Raw genomic sequence first — 21,711 nt, 5'->3', positions numbered from 1 at the left:
CTCCATACCATTCAGGTCAACAGACATGTACTGCTAGCTCTACTCTGTCACACCCTGTGCCTTGGGGAAATGAGGCAGAACTGGACTCCAGTTACAGAATCACAGAACTTAGCAGTGGGAGGGCCCTGAGAGGCCTGCAACTAAATCAGAGCTGTGGGGACCACATTGTCCTTTCTTTGCCTGAAGACCCCCACCACTAGAGCACTCACTACCTAGCAAGGCAGCAATCCACTTTTTGAATAGCAAGCCTAAATATGCTTCTTTGGGATTTACATTCCTTGTTCCTGGTTTTCTGCCCTTTTGTGAGTTTTTTCCTCCTTCCATGTTTCTCTGAGATTAGAAAGTCTCCCAAAGTCTTCTCTTCTCCAGACTAAATATCCCCAGCTTTTTCCCCCTTATCCTCATCAAGTATGAACTTGAAGCCTTTCATCTTCCTGAATTCTTTTTTAGCTTATCAGCGTTATTCCTAAAATGTGGTATCAAAGATTGAGACAGATCTGGGGGAGTGGGGAGGTGGGGGGGAGGACATTTCCAACATGGGAACTTATTTTGCTTGATTATGTATATTTGTCATAAGAATTTTGTTTTTACATGGGAGGGGGAAGGTAGGAAGAAGAGAAGATAGATTTTCTTTAACTAAAAAAAAAAAAAAAAAAAAAACACAAAATAAAAAAATGTTGTGCCCAATTCTGGGCACTCCGGCCCAGATGCGGCCTGAGGCTATCAACCCCCTCATTTTCTAACTTTGGCTCTCTTAATACAGCCCGAGATGGCATCAGTTCTCTCAGCTGCTTTCTAAACACTATTGATTCACCCTGAACTCTCATTCCACTAAAAATTACAAATTTTTTTTTCAGACAAACTGCTTCTCTAGTCACACCTCCCCCTATCTTGTCATTGAGCTCATGGTCTTCTTGGGGCCCTGAAATGGTGAGACAACTCTAAAGCATGAGATATAAATGTGGCTCACTTTCCATTAGAATACTGAAAGGCAGTGTTGGAGAGGGCTCTAGGAGACTCCTGGACCCTCCATCATAGATTCTGGGCCCCAGGTTCTTCAAGGGTCAAATGAGTGGGCTGCACCAGACTAGCCGATCTGACATTCCCAGAGTCCGACCAAATGAGATTGGAGATGAGAAAGCCCGATGCATTTACTTTAGAGCACTCCAAAATGAAAAGGAGCAAGATTATTATTATTATTTAGGTTTCTTGGGGCCATTGCTCCCACAGTACCTAGCATGGTGCCCTCCTTACACTCTGAAGTTATTCCATAGATATTGGACGAGTGAGTGATTCCGGTTAAGTTAAATCACTGTTTATAATAAAGAATATAAAGCAGGGGAAAGAACACTGACATTGAAACCAAAAAACCCAGATTCCAGCCCCAGCTCCAATATTTATTAGCATGTGACTCTAGGCAAGATACTCTTTGGATTCTCAGCTGCTTCATCTATAAAATGGAGATAATAATATTTGTATTACCTATCTCACTGGGCCGAGTGTTTTTGCAAATTTTAAAGTAACATATGGGGCAGTTAACTGGTGCAGTGTGTTGAGAGCCAGCCCTGAAGTCAGGAGGACCCGAGTTCAAATCTGGCCTCAGACACTTAACACTTCCTAGCTGTGTAACCCTGGGCAAGTCACTTAACCCCAATTGCCTCAGCAAAAAATGTGTGTGGTGTGTGTGTGTGTGTGTGTGTATCAGCTCTTATTTTTGAAGAAAAGAACCTATTTCTATTTTGAAAATAGAAGAACCAAGGCAGGCATTCTAAGTCCTGAAGAATGGGATGGGTATGATAATGGTATTACAGATAGGACAAGGCATCCATGCGCCTGTTCTCCCTTTCTAGTAATGGCCAACATAGGAATTCCTCCTTTCCTAGAACTTTTTCCTTGGGCAACAAGAAAGGAAGCTCAGGGTACAGGAGCCTCAGCCCACTTGTAAGTCCCTGTACCTGTGTCTCTGATCTACTTCCAAAGACCAAGGCAAAGGAGCATCCCTCACTCTAGAAGCCTCCAGACTTCTCCTACAGGGCCCGGGATGCACCTGATCTAGAATAGTGGAAAGAACACAGAGTTTTCTGTCACCGGGCCATTGGTTGGAGTCCCAGCTTTAACTTCTTCTTAGCTATAAATGATTTAATTTAATCAGAATCACTTCCTCATCCATAAAATAAGGGGGTTGGACTAGAACAAGGTTTCTTTGGGCACAGATCATATCTTTTGATCATTTATCAATCAGGGCATGGCTCTTATTTTTTTTTTTTTAATTTGGTTCAATTCCCTCTATGTTTGAAAAATGAGACCTTCTCAGACACACTTGCTTCAAAATTCTTTTTATAATTACTCTTGCTAACTGTATTTCCGCCCATTTATTAGACGTCTTATTAAACTTTTTCCACCAGCGATCCCCTTTTTGCCTGAGAAATGTTTACATGATTCCAGTTATGTAGTACATTTACTGATTAAAAAAAAATTAAACATTTGCTGATAACAAATTATAATTTTACAACTCCCATCTTCATGGAATTGTGATCCACAGTTTAAGAAGCTGGGGACCAGTGCACCTAAAATTCTTTCCTTAGTCTACAGTCCAGGGGTCCTCAAACTTTTTAAATAGGGGGCCAGTTCACTGTCTCTCAGACGGTTGGAGGGCCAGACTATAGTAAAAACAAAAACTTTGTTTTGTGAGCTTTTAAATAAAGAAACTTCATAGCCCTGGGTGAGGGGGATAAACATACTCAGCTGCCGCATCTGGCCCATGGGCCATAGTTTGAGGACCTCTGGCACTATAATGACATTTGAATTTTAATTGATTTCACCAAAGGGGAGACTAAATCCCTAAAAAGAAAAGTAATTTCTTCTCTTTCATGAGCAGGACCCCTGATCTTTGAGACTGACTATTGGTTTTCCTGGCCTGCTTTTCCTAAAAATAAGGGATAAAAGGATGAAGGGAGCTTTGGAAGCAGCTGCATTTCTGAACCCCAAAATCTACCTATTTGCAGCAACAAAACCCAAGCTCTCTAAGTGTCTCTAAAGGCCTCTAACTTTCCTCCTTTTGGGGTTACAGATCTCACTTACAAAAGGTAAGACTGGGGTACTAAACGTTAAGAGAGGGATACTAAAAGGCCAAAGCCAGTAACTCTGATCTGTGGAAGAGGAAATTCAAACGCGGTCCAGACAAGTTGGGACAAATATCTGGATGGCAGATCCATATAAAGGAAACCACAGTAGTTTGAGCATATCCCTGACCTGTGAAAGGAAGGCAGGGAGGTTAACCACAGAATAACTCAAAAACAATTCACATCCACAGCCTCCTGGGCCCTTTATTTAATAGGGGACTGAGTTTATAGACTCTGCCAGGGGATAGAACTGGAGAGATAGAATAAGCTTGTTTCATCCTCCAGTACCAGCTCATCCTGGGACCTTGGAGACTGCCCAGAGAAGAAAGAACTGCTATTCTCCAGAGTTGGGGCTTTATTATGGATCCAGCCCACTGATAGACTGGACCATACCCCATGACCCTATCTCTAGCCTAAGCAACCTTTACAAGGTTTACAGGGGAAGGGGCGGGGGAGGCTGCTCCCTCCTTTTAATTTAGAAATGACCCTGCTCTGCCATCATCAACAGGAGAATTAGCCTTAGTATTAAACCCCTACGGTGGAACCCACATAAACATATACGTCCCAATCAATCCCACTTCCAGGCAGGAAGTTCAAACTAATCTAAATCTGTCGTAGCACAGTTCACTTTTTTCTTTGAAAGCCATTTCTCTCCCAGTCCTCCTTGTATTCGATTCATCGCTCCCGATTTATGATATTCTGCTCTGGTCAGACTCTTCTAGTCCCCGATCCCCTACCATCCCTATGAAAGATGAGCTGTGTTTACCCATTTTTCAGAAGGGTAAGATCAGAGCTTTCAGTCTAGCTTTCAGGCCCCAGGATCCCACCTCCTGACAACAGCCACAGGAATCTCACCCACAAATGGCCTTAGCAAGAAGATTGAGACTGAATTCTACTCCCTCCTGGTCCCTTGACCCACTCCTGAAATTAGAGGCAATTCAAATGACAAAGACTTCTCTAGATGTCCTTCAATAGATGATTACTTCATACTCAAAGATGGCTTTTTCAAAGGGTCTTCAGGGCATTCAACTCCGAGGGGCCAAGGTAAGAAAGCCAATTCGTCAATTTCTGAATGCCAGCCCCAATTTGGGACCTATGTACCACCAGCTGGCAGGCGCGTGGCAGTTTGGGAGTACAGCCAGAGCTGCAGCAGCCAGAGGGGGGAAGCATGGGCTCAGACCTTGGGATGAGGGCAGGACCCCAAGACCAGAGAAGCAGGCAGAACAGTAACAGTCCTGGGTTGGGGGGCTGAAGCAGACTCCCAAACCCTGCATTCAAGGCTGGCCATAATCTGGCCCCAAGCTACCTCTGCAGGTCTCTTTTTTCCCCTCTTCTCTAACACATTCCCTCTGCTGCAGTGGGGCAGTCTCCTTCTCAGCTCCTGCATGTATTATGATCATTACCATCTCTGTCCTTTTCCCTCTTCTTCCCTTCTATCTAATCAATATTTATCCCTCAAGGCCCAGCTCCAGTGGCCCCTCTCTCCAAGAACACTTCCCTGATGACTCTAGCCCACACTGAACATCAGTTATATTTTCAGTCTTATTTCCCAGGTTAATATTTAACCAAAAGCTTTGCCCTTGTCTCCCCAAAGCAGCCTGAAAAGAAGAGACCTTGTCCTTCCTCTCCTGTGTTGCCCAACCCTGGACAAATAATAATGGACCTATTAATCCCTAGTGATTGATTGAAACTAAGACATAGGTGGCAGGAGAAATGATAAAAAGCTGACAGAACAAGGCAAAAAGTGCCCCAAGGTCACAGGTCTGACCCCGGGGATATTATCAGCACTGTGTCACAAAAGAAATCCAGAGGCAAATATGGATGTTCCAAGTTTCAAGATACACTTAGCCAAAGACCCAGGAGGCTGCTCTGTTCTCATTCATCCCTCCTTCCCTATGCTGGATGGAACAGGGCTCCCTGCCCCTAGCCCAAATGCTTCCCTGCTCCCTTTCATCCTCCAGACCCCGAATGAGCTTCCCCACTACTGCAACCCTACATAGATCTTCTCTGCTCAAACTTGGAAGCCCATAATCACAGTGAACCTACCACTGCTTCATAAATCTTAAAGCATTCGATAAGTCCAAGTTATCGAATGGGTTATCGAATGGTAAGCCTGGGTTAGAGTTCCCCTGTGAACAAGAGCCATATATTCTCTTGTCTCCCTCACACCTACCTAATCCAAAGTACTTAGCTCCAGGTGCCCCATCTCACAGCTTGCACTAGCACAGGGCTGGACACCAACAGGCCACAAATACTTACCCAAGGGATGAATAAATTGGAGGCAAACGGGACGCCCTGAAACTAAATCCCAAGTAACCTGGCTGTGGGTGTGCTCATTAGTGCTAAGTAGAGACAAATAAAGTGCAGGTGCAGCGTGGAGAGTCCTTTCACCCAGACACAGAGACTCCTGGGAAGCTCGTTGGATGAGGCTTTTCCTTCCTTCTTCCTGAAACTTAAAGCCCTAAAACCTAAGCCTGCTATTTTTGGTTCTCAGGACCTTCCAACCCAGCCCCACGTCCTCATTCCCATTAAGAACCAGCGGGCTAGTTGGTGCAGTGGAAGGAGACCAGCCCTGAAGTCAGGAGGACCTGAGTTACTTAACACTTCCTGGCTGTGTGACTCTGGGCAAGTCACTTAACCCCAATTGCCTCAGCCAAAAAAAAATCAATAAAAATAAAGAGAACCAGGCAATGGCCAGAGAAAGAGCAAGGAGACGCCAACAGCCTGTAGAAGAAAGGAGTGGGGCCTAGATTGCTGGCACAGACCCTCTGACCAATAGTAGCTCCGAAGAAACCCAACCAGTGTCTGGCTGCACCGCCGGAAATCCCAAAGGCCCGCTTGGAAATCCGAGCTTCTAGCCCCCTGCTCGAGGCTACACCCCGACGAGAGCTCAGATTCTGAGTCTGCTGCATGACAGGCCTGTGACGCTAGCCTGGAACCGGCAGGCAGGGTGGGGAGGGAAACTCCTGAACTGGGCAGAGTTGGGGAGGGGAGGGGGGGGAGAAGAACCACTGACCACAGCTGGCCAGGGGTTGGCCGGCTCTCAGAGGATCACAGCTGTCCTCTCCCCACCAGGGTCAGCGCGCTGGAACTCCACACCTGGCTCGGGTCAGAGGAAAACAGAGCCCTGACAATTCTCCATGAAAGCGAAGGTGTCACGGAGGAGAATGAGAGTTACAGAGCAAGTAAAATGTGAAGCCTCGGGGCTGAGACTGAGGTGAGAAGTCAGAGAAGGAAAAACCCAAAGGGAGGAATTTGGCAAGGGGAGGTGGGGGCGGGGCGGACCGCGAGGCTGGGATTAGAAATTCTGGATCCGGAGCCTTCCCTCATTAGGAGATATCAGAGGAGGCAGAAGACCAGCCTCCTTCCCACAAAGCTTCTCCGGGAGGCCTAGCTAGCCCGCTCCCATAACGGAGGCGCATCTCCGTGGGGACCTCCCCACCCAACTCAGAAAGGAGTGAGCCCATCTTGCCCTCTCTGTTCCTGGCCAGCTCTGGCCAACGGGGGAGGCGTGGTGGGGGCAGGGACTGGATTTAAGAGCTGCGGAGGGGCCGCTCCCAGCTGGACTGCCGAGCCCGTTCCGAAGTAATTAAGAGCTCATGAAGCACAGACACCCCTAGCCTGCCGTGCCCCATGACCTAGAAGGGCCAGGCCCCCTGGGCTCTCACTTCCCAAGCCTCCGGCCTCCCCGAGCGACGCCCCCTCCCTGGCCCTGCCCCAGGGCCCTGTGGCCGCTCCCAGGGGAGCGGCCGGAGCTCCACTCCGCCGAGGGAGCCTCCAGCCCCGATGACTCAGCCAGGAGAGTAGGCAAATGTCAGCCCCAGGAAGGAGGAGGTCGCTGTCGGACCCAGGGCCCCGTCTCCTTCCCAGCTCCCCGCTGCAGGGCAGGAAAAGCAGCAGGTTGGCTTTGCAGAGAAGGGAGGGCAAAGACTGGTAGGGGAGCCCTCGTCCGCGGTGAGAGAAGGGGAAAGCGGAATCCCTGCTCCTGAGGCTAACGGGAAAGAGCCTTCTAACGCGGCTTCGGGAGGAGGGGCGCGGGAGCCCTTCCTGCACCTGCTGCCTCCCCTCCGAGCCCGGGGCCAGGGAGGCTGGGGGCGGTGCGCAGGGACGCCGGCCCCCGCGCAGGACCTCGCGCACAGGAGTCTCCCGGGGGGCCCGGGCACGCTCAGCCCCAGCATTCCCGAGACCCCGGCCCCGGGGCCCCTCCCCCTCCCCAGCCGGCGGTTCCTCTGTCCCCTCCCCTCTCGGAAACACCTGGCAGCCCTGCCCCCGGCCGGGGCCGCCTGCTCCGGCCGGTCTCGCCGCCCTCCCCTGCTTCTGCAAGGGCCCGGCGTCAGGGCACAAGCGGCTCTGACCCACATACGCTCCGGACTTGCTATAAATAGCTCGAGCACACACAGCCACGGCTCGCCAGGCCCCCAGCGCACCGAGGCCGGACGGGGCGCACGGCGTCCGCGCATCGGCAGACACCCTCCCCATCGGGCGCGCCTGTTCTTGGGGCAGGGACCTCGGGTCGGGCCCTGCCCTGCAGAGCGGGGGGGAGGGGGGGAAAGCGGGTGCGGACGGAGGGTCCCGCGCTGTGCGGGAAGCGGGGCTCGCTCGGGCAGACACTTGCCCAGCGCCGATGCGCGCCCGCGGCCGGGGCTGCACCTCATCTCCTACACACGCACACCTCGCAGTGCCCTAGTCCCCCAGCCGCATCAGGGAGGCTCTGGCCCGCCCCGGGGGTCCCGCCGGCGCCCCCCTTCTCCTCGGCTGGATGCTCTCTCAGCGCTCCGGCCCGGGTTCTGCCATCCCCCCCACCTCCCCCTCCCCGCCCCGCTCACCGGGCTGCGCCGCTTCAGCGTCACGTTCTTCCAAAGCAGGAGGTGCAGCTGGTGCAAGAAGCCCATGGCGGGGCCGGGGCGAGCAGCGGGGCCGGAGCGAGGAGCGGGGCCCGAGCGAGCAGCGGGGCCCGAGCGAGCAGCGGGGCCCGAGCGAGCAGCGGGGCCGGCGGGCCGGCGGTGGGGCTGGGGCGGGAACGGGGAGGACCTCGGCCGGCTGCGGCGGAGCGGGCCGGCAAGTACAGGGTCCGGGGCCAGGACCGGAGCCAGGGCCCGAAACCCGGGGTCCTAGAGCCGGGCGGCGCTCAGCGAAGCGGGCGGCGCTCAGCGAAGCGGCCGCCGCCGCCCTCCCCTCGGCGGGCTCGGCGAAAACGGGGGGGTCTCAGGGCCGGGCCCGCGCTCGGCATCGCCCCCGGCCCGGCCTCCGCGCGGCGCTTCACAGAGCGCCCATCCCGCGGGCGGGAGGGAGCGCGGCAGAGCGAGGAGGCCGGGGGTCGGGGATGCTGCTGCCGCTGGTGCTGATGCTGGGGCCCGGCGCGGGGAACGCCGGCAGCGAGAGCAGGGGCGGCGCGGGGCGCGCTGCTCCGCCGCCTCTGCTGCATTGAATTTCCGAGCGGAGGATGACCCGCCCCTCGGCTGGGGCCTCCCCCTCTTAAAGGCGCCCGGACGTAGCGCCCCGCGCCGTACACTCCAGGGGGCGCCCCAGGCCCCGGCCTCCCCGACGCCCCTCCGAGGTGCGGACCCCGCGCTCTTCCCGACCCCCGCGGCCGCGCCTCCCGAGCAAGCAGCCAATGGCTGACGGAGCCAGCGCCCGCCCCCTCCCCCCCTTCCTCCCGCACCTCTCCCGGAGCTGACGCGGACCTCGGAACCGGAGGGGGGTGGGGGGTGGGGGGTGGGGGGGCTGCTCCCAGGGGGCGCGTGGATTCTCAGCAGGAAAAGCTAAACTTCCCCACCGGGACCCCTCTTCCCGGCGAGGAATTCTGTGGCCCGCAGAGGGGGGCGGACAGGCTAGTGCGCGCTCGGGACGCGCGCGGGAGGGGGGGCAGGCCGGGACCGGACAGTGATGCGCGGGAGAAGGATGGCGAGGGAACGGGAGAGGCGGCGGGACGGAACGGCTCTGGTGACCCCTAAAGAACAAACAGGCCGTGTTGCTGTGGGATGGAGAGTTAGGAACAGGATGCCCAAAGTTAGCGTCTCCCTGCAGACGGGAGACCGGGATAGGACGCAGTCAGGTGAAGGGTGGACGAAGAACTGAACAAGGTTCCAAGCGGAGCCCGATGAGGCTTGAGCACGGCCCAGTTGTCACCCCGCCCGCCCGTTCCGGGCGACATAACTGCGAAAGCGATCTAAAACCTCTTCTCTTCCTTTTTCCTGTTCCTTTTCTTTTCCCGGTCCGCCCCAGCGCCCCGCGGATTTGCTCACCACAATCTCCAGGCCGGTGACCGGGAGAGCTCCGCAGCAAGCCAGGCAGGCGCCGTCATGAAAGTGACAGACCCTGCCCGAGACTTCTCGGGGCATCAGCCCGACCCAGAGGCCTTGCTCGGCGCCGCCGCTGGGGCGGCCCGCGAAGCCCGGACAGTGCCGCGCCAGGGAGGCGGCGGTCTTGGGCGCAGCCTGAGCCGGGAACGGGCAGACCCGAGGGCCTTCCTCAGCGGAGAGGACATCTCCGAGGGGCCAGCCGCAGCGTGCGCAGGCTCGCCCAAAAGAAGGCTTTAAAGAGGCTCACAAAGTAGTCCCGAAAAAGCTCCACGCGAACGCTCCCAAGGCTCTCTTAAAGAACCTTAGAGCTGGTGCCGTGGGAGGCGCTGGCCCAGGGCCGTCCATCAAGGGGGGCCCTTACAAGAAGTGAATCGGCTCGCGAGAAACGTGACTTGCCCGAAGTTAGGGAATCCACCCCAAATGTCCCTAGGGACCGCTTGCGTCTGACCTGTGGCGGGGCATCCCAAGCTTGTCTTACTCGGTCAGACATGCTTGACTCTAATATAGCGATGTCATTTTGATCCTTTTTGAGAACAAAGGACAACAGCCAAGACCAATCGACCCCTTGCTTTTCTTTGTTATCTAAAACAGGGGTCTTAAAGTTTTTCCATTAGTGACCCCCTTTTCAACCAAAAAATGTTTGCGCCCTAAGGTATAGGCGCACAGATCAAACACTTGCTGATAATAAATCAGAAGGAATTTATTTTAAAACAATTCTTCGTTTTATAATTTTACCATGTATTTGCCAGTTATTATTTCACCATTTTTACCATTTATTACCATGTTTTACCGTTTACCATTTATATTTTTCTTTTTAAAGACAAAAGTACATTTACATTCTAATGAGTATTTTTATATAAAAAATTAATGTTGGCAGAATATTTGATACCTTTTGCTGTTGCCAAATTTTTTTACAACTCCCACATGCTCTGAGAGTGCCACCCCATGTAGGGTTGAGACACAATTTTTAAAAATGATCTAAAATAAAGAAGGGGAAAGGACGCACATATGCAAAAATGTTTGTGTCAGCCCTTTTTGCAGTGGCAAAGAACTGGACACTTAGTGGATGCCCATCAGTTGTTATGGCATATGAATGTAATGGAATATTATTTTTCTATAAGTAAGGCCTGGAGAGACTCACATGAACTGACGCTAAGCGAAGTAAGTAGAACCAAGAGAAATGTTGTATAGAGTAATAGCAAAATTATGTGAGTAATCAACTGTGATGGACTTGATTCTTCTCAACAATGAGGTGATTCAAGGCAATTCCAATAGACTTGGAATAGCAAAGGCCATCCACATCAAGAGAGATCTATGGAGACTGCACATGAAGCATAGTATTTTCACTTTTTGGTTTTTTTTATTTTCTTTCTCGTGGTTTCTCCCCTTTGGGTCTGATTTTTCTTGCACAACATGACAAATATGGAAATATGGTGAAAAAAACTGCACAAAAAATGTTTGTGGCAGCCCTTTTTGTAGTGGCAAGAAACTGGAAAATGAATGGATGCCCATCAATTGGAGAATGGCTGAATAAATTGTGATATATGAATATTATGGAATATTATTGTTCTATAAGAAATGACCAGCAGGACGAATATAGAGAGGTTTGGAGAGACTTACACGAACTGATGCTAAGTGAAATGAGTAGAACCAGATCATTATACACTTCAACAACAAGATGATCAACTCTGATGCACTTGGCCCTCTTCAACAATGAGATGATTCAAACTAATTCCAATTGTTCAGTAAATAAGAGAATCAGCCACACCCAGAGAGAACTATGGGAAATGAGTGTGGACCATAATATAGCATTTCCACTCTTTCTGTTATTGTTTGGTTGTATTTTTGTTTTCCTTCTCAGGTTTTTTTCTTTCTAGATCCAATTTTCCTTATGCACCAAGATAACTGTATAAATATGTATACAGATATTGGATTTAACATATAATTTAACATGTTTAACAAGTATTGGACTACCTGCCATCTAGGGGAGGGGGTGGAGGGGAAGGAGGGAAAATGTTGGAACAAAAGGTTTTGCAAGAGTCAGTGTTGAAAAATTACCCTTGCATATGTTTTATAAATAAAAAGCTATTAGTGTTACTACTGGGATTATATCCCAAAGAGATTATAAAGAAGGGAAAGGGACCTGTATGTGCATGAATGTTTGTGGCAGCCCTTTTTGTAGTGGCTAAAAACTGGAAACTGAATGGATGTCCATCAGTTGGAGAATGGTTGAATAAATTGTGGTATATGAATATTATGGAATATTATTGTTCAGTAAGAAATGACCAACAGGATGATTTCAGAAAGGTCTGGAGAGACTTACATGAACTGATGCTGAGTGAAATGAGCAGGACCAGGAGATCATTATATACTTCAACAACAATACTATATGATGACCAGTTCTGATGGATCAGGCCCTTCTCAGCAACGAGATCAACCAAATCATTTCTAATGGAGCAGTAATGAACTGAACTAGCTATGCCCAGAAAAAGAACTCTGGGAGATGACTAAAAACCATTACATTGAATTCCCAATCCCTATATTTATGCCCACCTGCATTTTTGATTTCCTTCACAGGCTAATTGTACAATATTTCAGAGTCTGATTCTTTTTCTACAGCAAAATAACGTTTTGGTCATGTATACTTATTGTGTATCTAATTTATATTTTAATATATTTAACATCTACTGTCATCCTGCCATCTAGGGAGGGTGGCAGGGGTAAGAGGTGAAAAATTGGAACAAGAGGTTTGGCAATTGTTAATGCTGTAAAGTTACCCATGTATATATCCTGTAAATAAAAGGCTATTAAATTAAAAAAATAAAAAAATAAAAAGCTATTAAAAAGAAAAGAAAAGAACTGAACATATTTAACCTATTTCAGATTGCTTCCTTTCTTGGGGAGGGGCAATTAAGGGAGGGAGGGAGGGAGAAAAATTAGAAACACAAAGTCTTGTAGAAAGGAATGTGAAGACTATATTTACATATATTTGGAAGATGAAATACTATTAAAAATTTTACATTTCTAGTTATATAAAAAAATACTCTAAATCACTTGATTAGAGAAAAGCAAATTAAATCAATTCTGAGGTACTACTTCACACCTCTCAGATTGGCTAACAATGCAGGAAAAGATAATGATAAATATTGGAGGAGATGTGGGAAAACTGGGACATATACATTGTTGGTGGAATTATGAACTGATCCAATCATTATGGAAAACAATTTGGAATTATGCTCAAAGGACTATTAAACTGTGTATACCCTTTGATCCAGCAGTGTCTCTACGGGTTTGTATCCCAAAAAGATCACAAAAAAGGGAAAAGGACCCACATGTGCAAAAATGTTTGTGGCCGCCCTTTTTGTAGTGGCAAGGAACTAGAAATGGAAACTTAGTAGATGCTCATCATTTGGAGAATGACTTGAATAAGTTATGATATATTATTGTTCTATAAGAAATGATCAGCAGGATAACCTCAGAAAGGCCCAAGAGATTTACATGAATTAATACTAAGTGAAATGAGTAGAATCAATAGAACATTGTACACAACAGCAACAAGATTATGTGATGATCAACTGTGATGGACTTGGCTCTTTTCAAAGATGAGGTGATTCAGGCTAATGCTAATGGACTTGTGATGGAGTCATATGCATCCAGAAAGAGGACTATGGGGACTGAATGTGGATCACAACATAGTATTCACCTTTTTATTGTTGTTTATTTGCTTTCTTTTTTCTTTCTCATTTTTTCCCTTCTTGATCTGACTTTTCTTGTGCTGCATGACAAATGTGGAAATATGTATAGAAAAAATGCACATGTTTAACATATATTGGATTACTTGCTGTCTAGGGAAGAGAAAGGGGTTGGAGAAAGGAGAAGAAAAAGTTAGAACACAAGGTTTTGCAAGGGTAAATGTCGAAAACTATCTTTTCATGTATTTTGAAAATAAAAAGCTATTATTTTTTAAAAAGAGAGATTGTTAGCAGAAAAAAAAAAAGTTTTTATCTAAAGTATTGGGTATTTTTCTTAGCTTTATTTACACTCACATTCCCCAGAAGCCTCCATCCATATATAAATGGGAAATTGGAAATCATAGAATTTCAGAGTTGCATGAAACTTCCTGGTCAGGCCATATGACTGAGAATCTGTTATAATAACATAAACAAGTGTAGTCATCCAATCCAACCCCTTTTTAAAGACCTGTGGTGAGAAAAAATCCAGTTTCCCGAGGCAGTCCATTCTACTTTTAAACAACTCTAATTTTTAGGAAGTTGTTTTTCTGGACCAAGCAGGATATAGCTAAATCTCTTCTACCTGACAACTCTTCAAATACCTGAACACAGCTAGTATGTCTCCTTTTCTCACCACTCACCCTCTCCAGCCCAATTCTTTTTTTCTCCAGGATAAACATAATACTCACAGGACATGGTGGGTGTTTGGGTTATTTGGAGACAAAAGACTAGTACAAAACCTGCCTCTTCTACTGCATGTCTGACCTTGAACAAGTCAAATTACCACTCTGTGATGCAGTTTCTTCATTTGCAAAATTAGGAGATTGGATTAGATGACTTCTCAGAAGTTCCTTTCTAGCTCTAGCATCCACTAATGGTCTATAGCAGAGGTATTAAACTCAAATAGAAACAAGGGCTACTAAGTCATACAAGAGGATCCCTAGCCCCAGGAATCTGGCCTCAGATACTTAGTAGGTTGCTGGATAAGTCACTTACCCCTATTTAACTCAGTTTTCTCATCTATAAAATGAACAGAGGAAAGAAATGGCAACCCATCCAATATCTTTACCAAGAAAATGGACTTACGAAGAGCAGGATACAACTGAACAAGACCACATGCTGGTCATTACATTTTAAAATGTAATTCTATCTAAACTTATTGTAGTCTTATTTTGTTAACTATCTCCCAATTACATTTAAATTCAATTCGAGTTGTACTTGGGAACTTTGAAGGCTGTATGCAGGACATGGGTTTGATATCTCTTAACAGATGATGGTACATTGATTGCCCAAGGGATCATCTACCTTATCCCTGTGCTGTTCAACAATTCTCTCAGTGAGTTGATTTGAAGGCATAAGAAGACTTGCTTGTCAAATTTACAGCTGACAAAAAACCGGGAAGGGTAACTTCTGCCTTGGATGGCAGGATCCAAAAAATGTTGATTACCTAAAACAATGGGTTTAATCTAACAAGATGGAATTTAATGAGAATAAATGTAAAGTTCTACACTTGGGTTCAAATATTCATACTCATAGTTACTAGATTGGGAAGTTATAGCTAGATTAATAGTTCCTGTAAAAAATTTTTTTAAAAAGATCCAGAAAATATAGAGAATTTCAAGTTTCAAATTAATCAACAGCATGGCACAAAATCAAAATAAACAAAAAGCCCAATTTATCTTCTCCAGACTCATTTGATAGGAGTACTTTCTATAAGTAAAGCTATTGGACTCTACCGGGTTCAAGCCATATCTTACTTTTTGGGTTCAGTGGACACTGACATATTGGAATGAGTCAGGAAGAGGGCGCACAGGATCAAGACATGACTGGGTACCATGTTCTGTATTTCTTAATTAGTTGGAAGAACTGGGAATATTTACAGCAATTATCTCAAAATGAGTGGACCATGCCAGTAGCTACTTCCCTAGAAGTCTTCCTAGAGAAGGCTAAAAGGAGACATGACAACTGTCATGATGGAATTAAAAGGCTATAGCACAGAAATGGGATTAGATCCTCCTGCTTGGTCCAGAGGGTAAAACTAAAAATTGTGCTAGAAATTGCAAAGAGGAGAATTTAGACTCTACAAAAAGAAAAACTTTTAAATAATTAGAAGTATCCCAAAATAGAATGGGCTGCCTTGGGATAGAGTGAGTTCCTCTTCCCTGGAGGCCTTCAAGCCAAACTGGATGACCACTTGTTGGTGCCCTTGTAAAGGTACCTCTGAAGTTTCTTCCAACACTGATAGTAGAATTCTGGTGAAATGGGGTGAAGGAGGGCTCAGAGTAAAATGAAATGGGGGCCCAGAAAGTAGCTCTGTCCTGGATGAGGGCCTGGGCAGCATCCCCCCATTCCCTCCTCGCCTCTAGACATTCTTGTGTAACATCTGGACCATTGCTGGCTTGAAGGCCTCAAAAAGACTGTCAGCAACAAGCCCTCTTCCTACCTGCTGCTGCTGGACCTGAGCACAGCAACTCCTGAGCTCTACAATAAGGGCTGCTGCCCCTTCCTTCTTTTAGATCTTGCAGCCAAGGGGAAGGGGGTGATGCGAGCAACAGCAAAAGGCCCTGCCCCATGCACACTAGGCTATTTTCCTTACAAGGTATTGAAAAACAAGCTGTACATAATGAAGATCTGAACACTCACACACAATCCACTTTTCCCTTTCTAATATAGGCAAATGCCCATCCTTTTTGTTGTCTGTTAAGGTCAGAATAGATATTACAATTAATTCTTTAAAGTGACAGAAAACATGCTCAGAGAAGTAAAGACCTGAGCCAATAATGTCAGATCACAGTGCTCTGAGTACAAAAATCAGAGGATAAATAATCACTGGCTCTTCCTTCAAGCTTCTGATCAGCAAACCATGTGTGCAACACTAGTTCAGGGAAAATGGAGTCAGCTAAATCAGTTCTGTATCCTTGATGAATATCCTTTTTCAAATGGGGAAAGACTTGATGAGATAATGTTGAGTGAAGTGAGCAGAACCAGGAGAACATTGTATACAGTAACAGAGAGATTGTAGGAAAATCAACTGGGATAGACTTAGCTCCTCTCAGCAATACAATGATCCAATTCCAAAAGACTCATGATGGAAAATATTATGTACAACCACACAAATAACTATGGAATCTGAATGCAGATCAAAGCATACTGTTTTCACTTTTGTTTTTGTTTTTTTTCTTCTGGTGATTTTCCCCCTTTTGTTCTGATTCTTTCACAACATGTTGTATAAATTATATTATATAAATACTATTAAGTGGAAAAAATAATGAAAAAAAGTTTTAAAAAATCCTTTTTCTGCTCTGAATATCCTAACCGTCTTATGTCTAAAAACAAAAACGAAAAAGCCCCTCTTTCTTGTAAAATTGTCCCATGTGCAATGAGTGTCCCTTTTCATTCCAACTTCAAACCGGCAGGTATCATATCTAGCTATAGGCAGTGTGTCATGGAAGCGTCTCATGGCACTTGAACATAAAGACCGCTTTAGGAAATGGCCTGAATTTGTTCCACATGGTTCTTTGAAAGGGACACTAGAAAGAAAATGTGTTTGTTTTACTGGAAAGGTCATACATCTTCCCACACACACATATTCTCCAGCTGCTATTGTCTTTCCCTCTGGGATTACTTTCCATCTATTCTGTACATATACTTTTACAAACATGTGTATGCATATACTCACACGTATGTATATGTGCACATCATGTGAATATGCTACATACAGTATATGTGTATATATAGTATATACTGTTATTTTTGTATTATAATTATATTATATATATACTGCAGGGGTCCATAAACTTTTTTAATAGGGGGCTAGTTCACTGTCTCTCAGACTGTTGGAGGGCCGGACTATAGTAAAAACAAAAACTTTGTTTTGTGGGCCTTTAAATAAAGAAACTTCATAGCCCTGGGTGAGGGGGACAAACGTCCTCAGCTGCCGCATCTGGCCCGCGGGCCGTAGTTTGAGGACCCCTGATATAGTATGTAGGCCACGTATTGTATGTGTGTGTGAGCATATATGTAGTATATTACGTACTTGCCTATAACTGTGGCTCCGGAGGCACACACAAAACCAGAGAGCCTTAGTTATGCCGGGGTAAGCTCGCTCTGTTTTGGTTTATGCCCCTTCAGAAGCAGGGGTAGCACACCGGAAAATGCTAAAGACACCAGAGCACCCTGAACAAGGGCTGGGACACTGCACAGCAGGAGTCCGGGGAGGGGGGATTACCCCTCAGACCCAAATGCGGAATGATGGTCCTTTGGAAGCATCAGCAGTGGTGAGATCTCACGGGGCTGGTGAGTCAGGCGCTGAAGCTCATGAGACTAGCTCCTCCTTTCCTCGGGACACATTAAAAGCAAGGTGTTGAGGATGCTTTCTCCCTTTAACAGTTCTTTAGATGTACCTAGGAAATGCAGGGAGCTGGAGAAGAAAAAGGCAAAGCACTCCGGTACCTTTGCCCAAAAAAAATCCTAAATGAGCTCATCAAGAGTCAGGTCTGACGCTCTGAGCATCAGAGAAATTGAGTAGGAAATGATGAGATTTCACCTCTTCTAGTGTGATCCAGGCTCTGATCCATATTGTTGTTGTTCAGTCCTTTCGGTTATGTTCAGCTCTCTGTGACCTCATTTAGGGGTTTTCTTGGCAGAGAAATTGGTAGAGTTTGCTATTTCCTTCTTCAGTCCATTTTACAGATGGGGAAACTGAGGCAAACAGGGATTAAATGACTTGCTCAGCGTCTAGTAAGTATCTGAGGCTAGATTTGAACTCAAATATTCCCAATTCCAGATTTGGCCCTCTATCTAAAGGACCACCTAGCTACCCCTTATACTGAAATATATACAAGTGGTTAATTTATACCAATACTTCTTACCCCATACTCTCCCAAATTGTACTCCATCACTTTCTGAAATTGAGAAAATTAACAAAAAATAAAAATAGGGACAGCTAGGTGGCGCAGTGGATAGAGCCCCAGCCCTGAAATCAGGAGGACCTGAGTCCAAATCCAACCTCAGACACTTAACTCGTCCTAGCTGTGTGACCCTGGGCAAGTCACTTAAGCCTAATTTGCCTCAGGAAAAATAAATAAATAAAGTCCTGATTTGTTTTCATAAACCTTAGAATTAGTTGCAGCACACGCCTAACTACAGAGGGAGGAAGCTTGGTATGCTCAAAGCTCTGGAGCATTCTCATTTGCCAAAGTAGATAACCTACCCCTACTCAGGCTTTATTTATTCTTTTTAAATTAAATTATTTTGGGGCAGCTAAGTGGCACAGTGGATAAAGCACCAGCCCTGAAATCAGGAGGAGTTCAAATCTGGTCTCAGACACTTAACACTTCCTAGCTATGAGACCCTGGACAAGTCACTTAATTGCTTCAGCAAAAATTAATTAATCAAATTATTTTATTTTATATTAAATTATTTTATTTTTAAATTATTTTTCATATGCTTTTTAAACTTCTCTTTTGTGTATGTTTTATGATTTACATATCATATATAAAGCATTACCCTTTCCAGGAAAAGAGGACTTGATGAAATCACAAAAGAATAATGATAGAAGAGGAGAATATGAGAAGGAATGACAAAGAGCTATCCATATCAAATTAGTGAAAGAAAATTGTATTGTATGAGATGTAGTTTTCCAGTTTATGAAGAATTTTGAATGCTAGGATCTGGAGTTCTGGCAGATAATAGGGGTCCTCTGAAGATTTCTGGATACAATCAATAGTTCCATCTTCTTCCAGTTCTTTTTCAACTTATTTTGTAAATAATATTTTACTTTTTTCAATTACATGTAAAAACAGTTTTCAATACTCAATTTTTCTTCCTTCCTCACTCCTCAACAAGGCAAGCAATCTCTTTTAGTCAACTTTGATATAGTTTAACCAGGCCTGGTCACTTGAACTAATTAGGACAAACTCAGAGATTTTTCTTTCTTTCGATTCATTTATCTTTAGTTTCAGTTTCCTGTTCCCCATTTTTTGTTCTACTTGTATCCTCTCCAAACCAAAGCTCCTTCTCTTGAAACAAGCTCCTTGTGGCCAATCACCCCAGCACCAGGGTATTTTACATATAGTAATCAATATATTTTATTGAACCAAATCATTTGTTGAATCTTGTTCTTCGACAAGAGATCTTTGTCTTTCTAGGTATCTCAGAGCCTAACATATCAGGGTTGGTAGTTAAAGAGCAAGGAATTGGTGAATTTGGGGCAAGAGAAGCTAGGGAACAAGGAAGCCTCCTTTCTAATAATCCCCCTGATATCCGTGGCCTCTGACCAGATTCCTCACACTCCCAAACTCAATTATAACCTCATTTTCTATATTTATTTTTGTAGTTGTTGGCTGCCACAGCCCACCTTCACTCTGCCTTCTCCACTCCTCGCCTGGACAAGACTTGCTTCTCCCTGTTGAAGAAATAAAAAATGAAAAGGGAAAAGAATAACTCCAAATGAGGGGAAGAGGGAACCTATTCCTCTAAGACCTGGGTTCCTGAGTGCCCTCTCACAAAGTGGGCAGATGGAGAGAAGGCAGATACTCAGGTAACAGGTGAAGCTGTGATACAGTAAGATTTGAGGGGTATGTGTTACTCAGGTGATTATCTCCATACAAACACACCTTTGAGATATTTCAGGTTCAGTTACAGATCACCACAATAAAGCTAATACCCAATAAAGAAAGTCACTCAAATTTTTTGGTTTCCCAGTGCATATAAAAGTTATGTTTACACTATACTGTAATTAAGTATGCAATAGCACTCTTCCCTCCCCCCTCCAAAAAAAAACAATATACATGCCTTAATTAAAAAATACTTTATTGCTAAAAAAAATGCAAACCATCATCTGGGCTTTCAGTGAATCATAATCTTTTTGCTGGTAAATGGTCTTGCCTCAGTGAATGGCTACTGACTGATCAGGGTGGCAGTTGCTGAAGATTGGGGTGACTATGGTAATTTCTTGAAATAAGACAACTGTAGAATTTGCTGCACCAATTGACTCTTCCTTTCACTTGAACACTTAGAGGCCATTGTAGTATTATTTGAAACACCAGTCAAATGAAGCACTCAGAACACACACAAAAATTATCAGTTAAATTTTCTGTATCATGTGGGTTCATAATGCTCCAAAACAATTACAATAGTAACATCAGAGATTATCGGAAGAGAAATGATAATAATGAAAAATGTTAAATATTATGAGAATTAACCAAAATGTGACACAGATACAGGATGTGAGTACATGATGTTGGAATAATGGCAATGATGGACTTGTTCAAAACACAGAGTTGTCACAACTTCAATTTTAAAAAAAAGCAAAATATAATAAAGCAAGGTGCAATAAAATGAAGTCTGCCTGTATGTGTCTGTGGTTACTATTAGGGAATGAGGAGGGATCAGGGAAGAGGGAGCACCAACCATATACTCGATCCCAATCTTATGAGACTTAGAAACCTTTCTTCTCACAGAATTTTTAACTTATAAAAGAAATTTATAAAAATAAAATAAAAACCAGGCCCAGATCCTTCTTGAATATAGGCACAGACAAGCTAAGGTAAGGAGAAGGAGACTGCAGGAACCAAGATCCCATAGCTTTCTTCTTCTTTTTAGCAGTGTCCTAGTGTATGCTTCTAAAACTTTTTCCACACTTTCTACTAGAGAAATTTTTGTGTGACCCAGGATATATAGGTGTATAAAATAGGTATACAAATCAAACATTTGCTGATGACAAATCATAATTTCACAACCCTGCATTGAATTATAAGGCCTTCATGGGGTCATGAACCACAGTTTAATAAACTGGATTATAATGAACCACAGAAAAGATCCATGAGACTCTCAGCCTGTCGCTAGTCCCAGCTTTCCCATTTGTATAAAGGGAAGGAAAATCACAGTAGGAATTGTAAGGTGACCATCTAGAATCAGCACTCTAGGCTGATAATTATGCTACTTTTAGCCAGTCATAGTCAAGTCTGGCTGCACAGTGGTCTGAGCAAGGGTCAGCAGAAGATGAGGGAGAATAAGAGGAAGCGGGAATAAGGCAATAAGTATGGTTTATAGAAAAGGATCGAGATCTCCTTATATATAGAAAGGAAATGCCCTGTCTCCTTTTAAAGTTAACTATATATGTATTTAAAATCAGGGTCAGTAGGGTCTTTTAGATGTTTATTTGAAGAATCTTAGGACTTTCAGACATATTCCTGGTATAACTTGCTCAGGACTTTGGATTAAGCTTCTCAGAGTCTCAGAACCTCCTAGTTAAGTTTCTTTCCAGCCTAAGGTCTAAACTTTCAAACTTTTCAGAAAAATCTATGAATAGAGGAGAGTCTTTTTGGGGGTGGGATTGGGGAGACAAAATAGCATTTACTAAATGATCCAGTCTCCCAATTCTCTAAAAAGTAATAGGATCCACAAGATCTAAAGACCAATTTTAAGTTTTCTGCCCTTGCTTCTTAATTTCTCCCAAAGGGATCCTCTGTTGCCTTGAATTCAGCCCGCTTCCTCCTACTCCTAGAAGTTGGCTGATGGAACCCAGGTCTGCCCTGGGTGGGCTGAGATGAA

The 21,711-nt window shown here is 45.3% G+C and overlaps 1 protein-coding gene and 1 long non-coding RNA gene across 5 annotated transcripts in view; one reads left to right on the top strand and one right to left on the bottom strand.

Annotated features, from left to right (window-relative positions):
• Positions 1-9,767, bottom strand: part of ABCA2 (ATP binding cassette subfamily A member 2) — a 70,040-nt gene extending 60,273 nt beyond the window's left edge. For 2 of the 4 annotated variants that reach the window (XM_031951959.1, XM_031951960.1), the window contains exon 1: positions 9,368-9,767. In XM_031951959.1, the coding sequence (XP_031807819.1) occupies positions 9,368-9,463 (96 nt within the window). In that variant the 5' untranslated portion in view covers positions 9,464-9,767. Of the gene's footprint in view, positions 1-7,948; positions 8,091-9,367 lie in introns of those variants that run through there. The other 2 variants (XM_031951961.1, XM_031951962.1) reach the window with 1 other exon arrangement.
• On the top strand, positions 5,986-9,411 carry LOC116421536. Its single transcript, XR_004231936.1, has 3 exons — positions 5,986-6,072; positions 6,198-6,339; positions 9,348-9,411. It is a non-coding gene; the product is annotated as an uncharacterized LOC116421536 (long non-coding RNA).
• Positions 9,768-21,711: the final 11,944 nt, after the last annotated feature.

This window comes from Sarcophilus harrisii, chromosome 2 (genome assembly GCF_902635505.1).
Source record: "Sarcophilus harrisii chromosome 2, mSarHar1.11, whole genome shotgun sequence".
Taxonomy (NCBI): Eukaryota; Metazoa; Chordata; class Mammalia; order Dasyuromorphia; family Dasyuridae; genus Sarcophilus; species Sarcophilus harrisii.
This window is presented reverse-complemented; position numbering and strand designations above follow the sequence as displayed.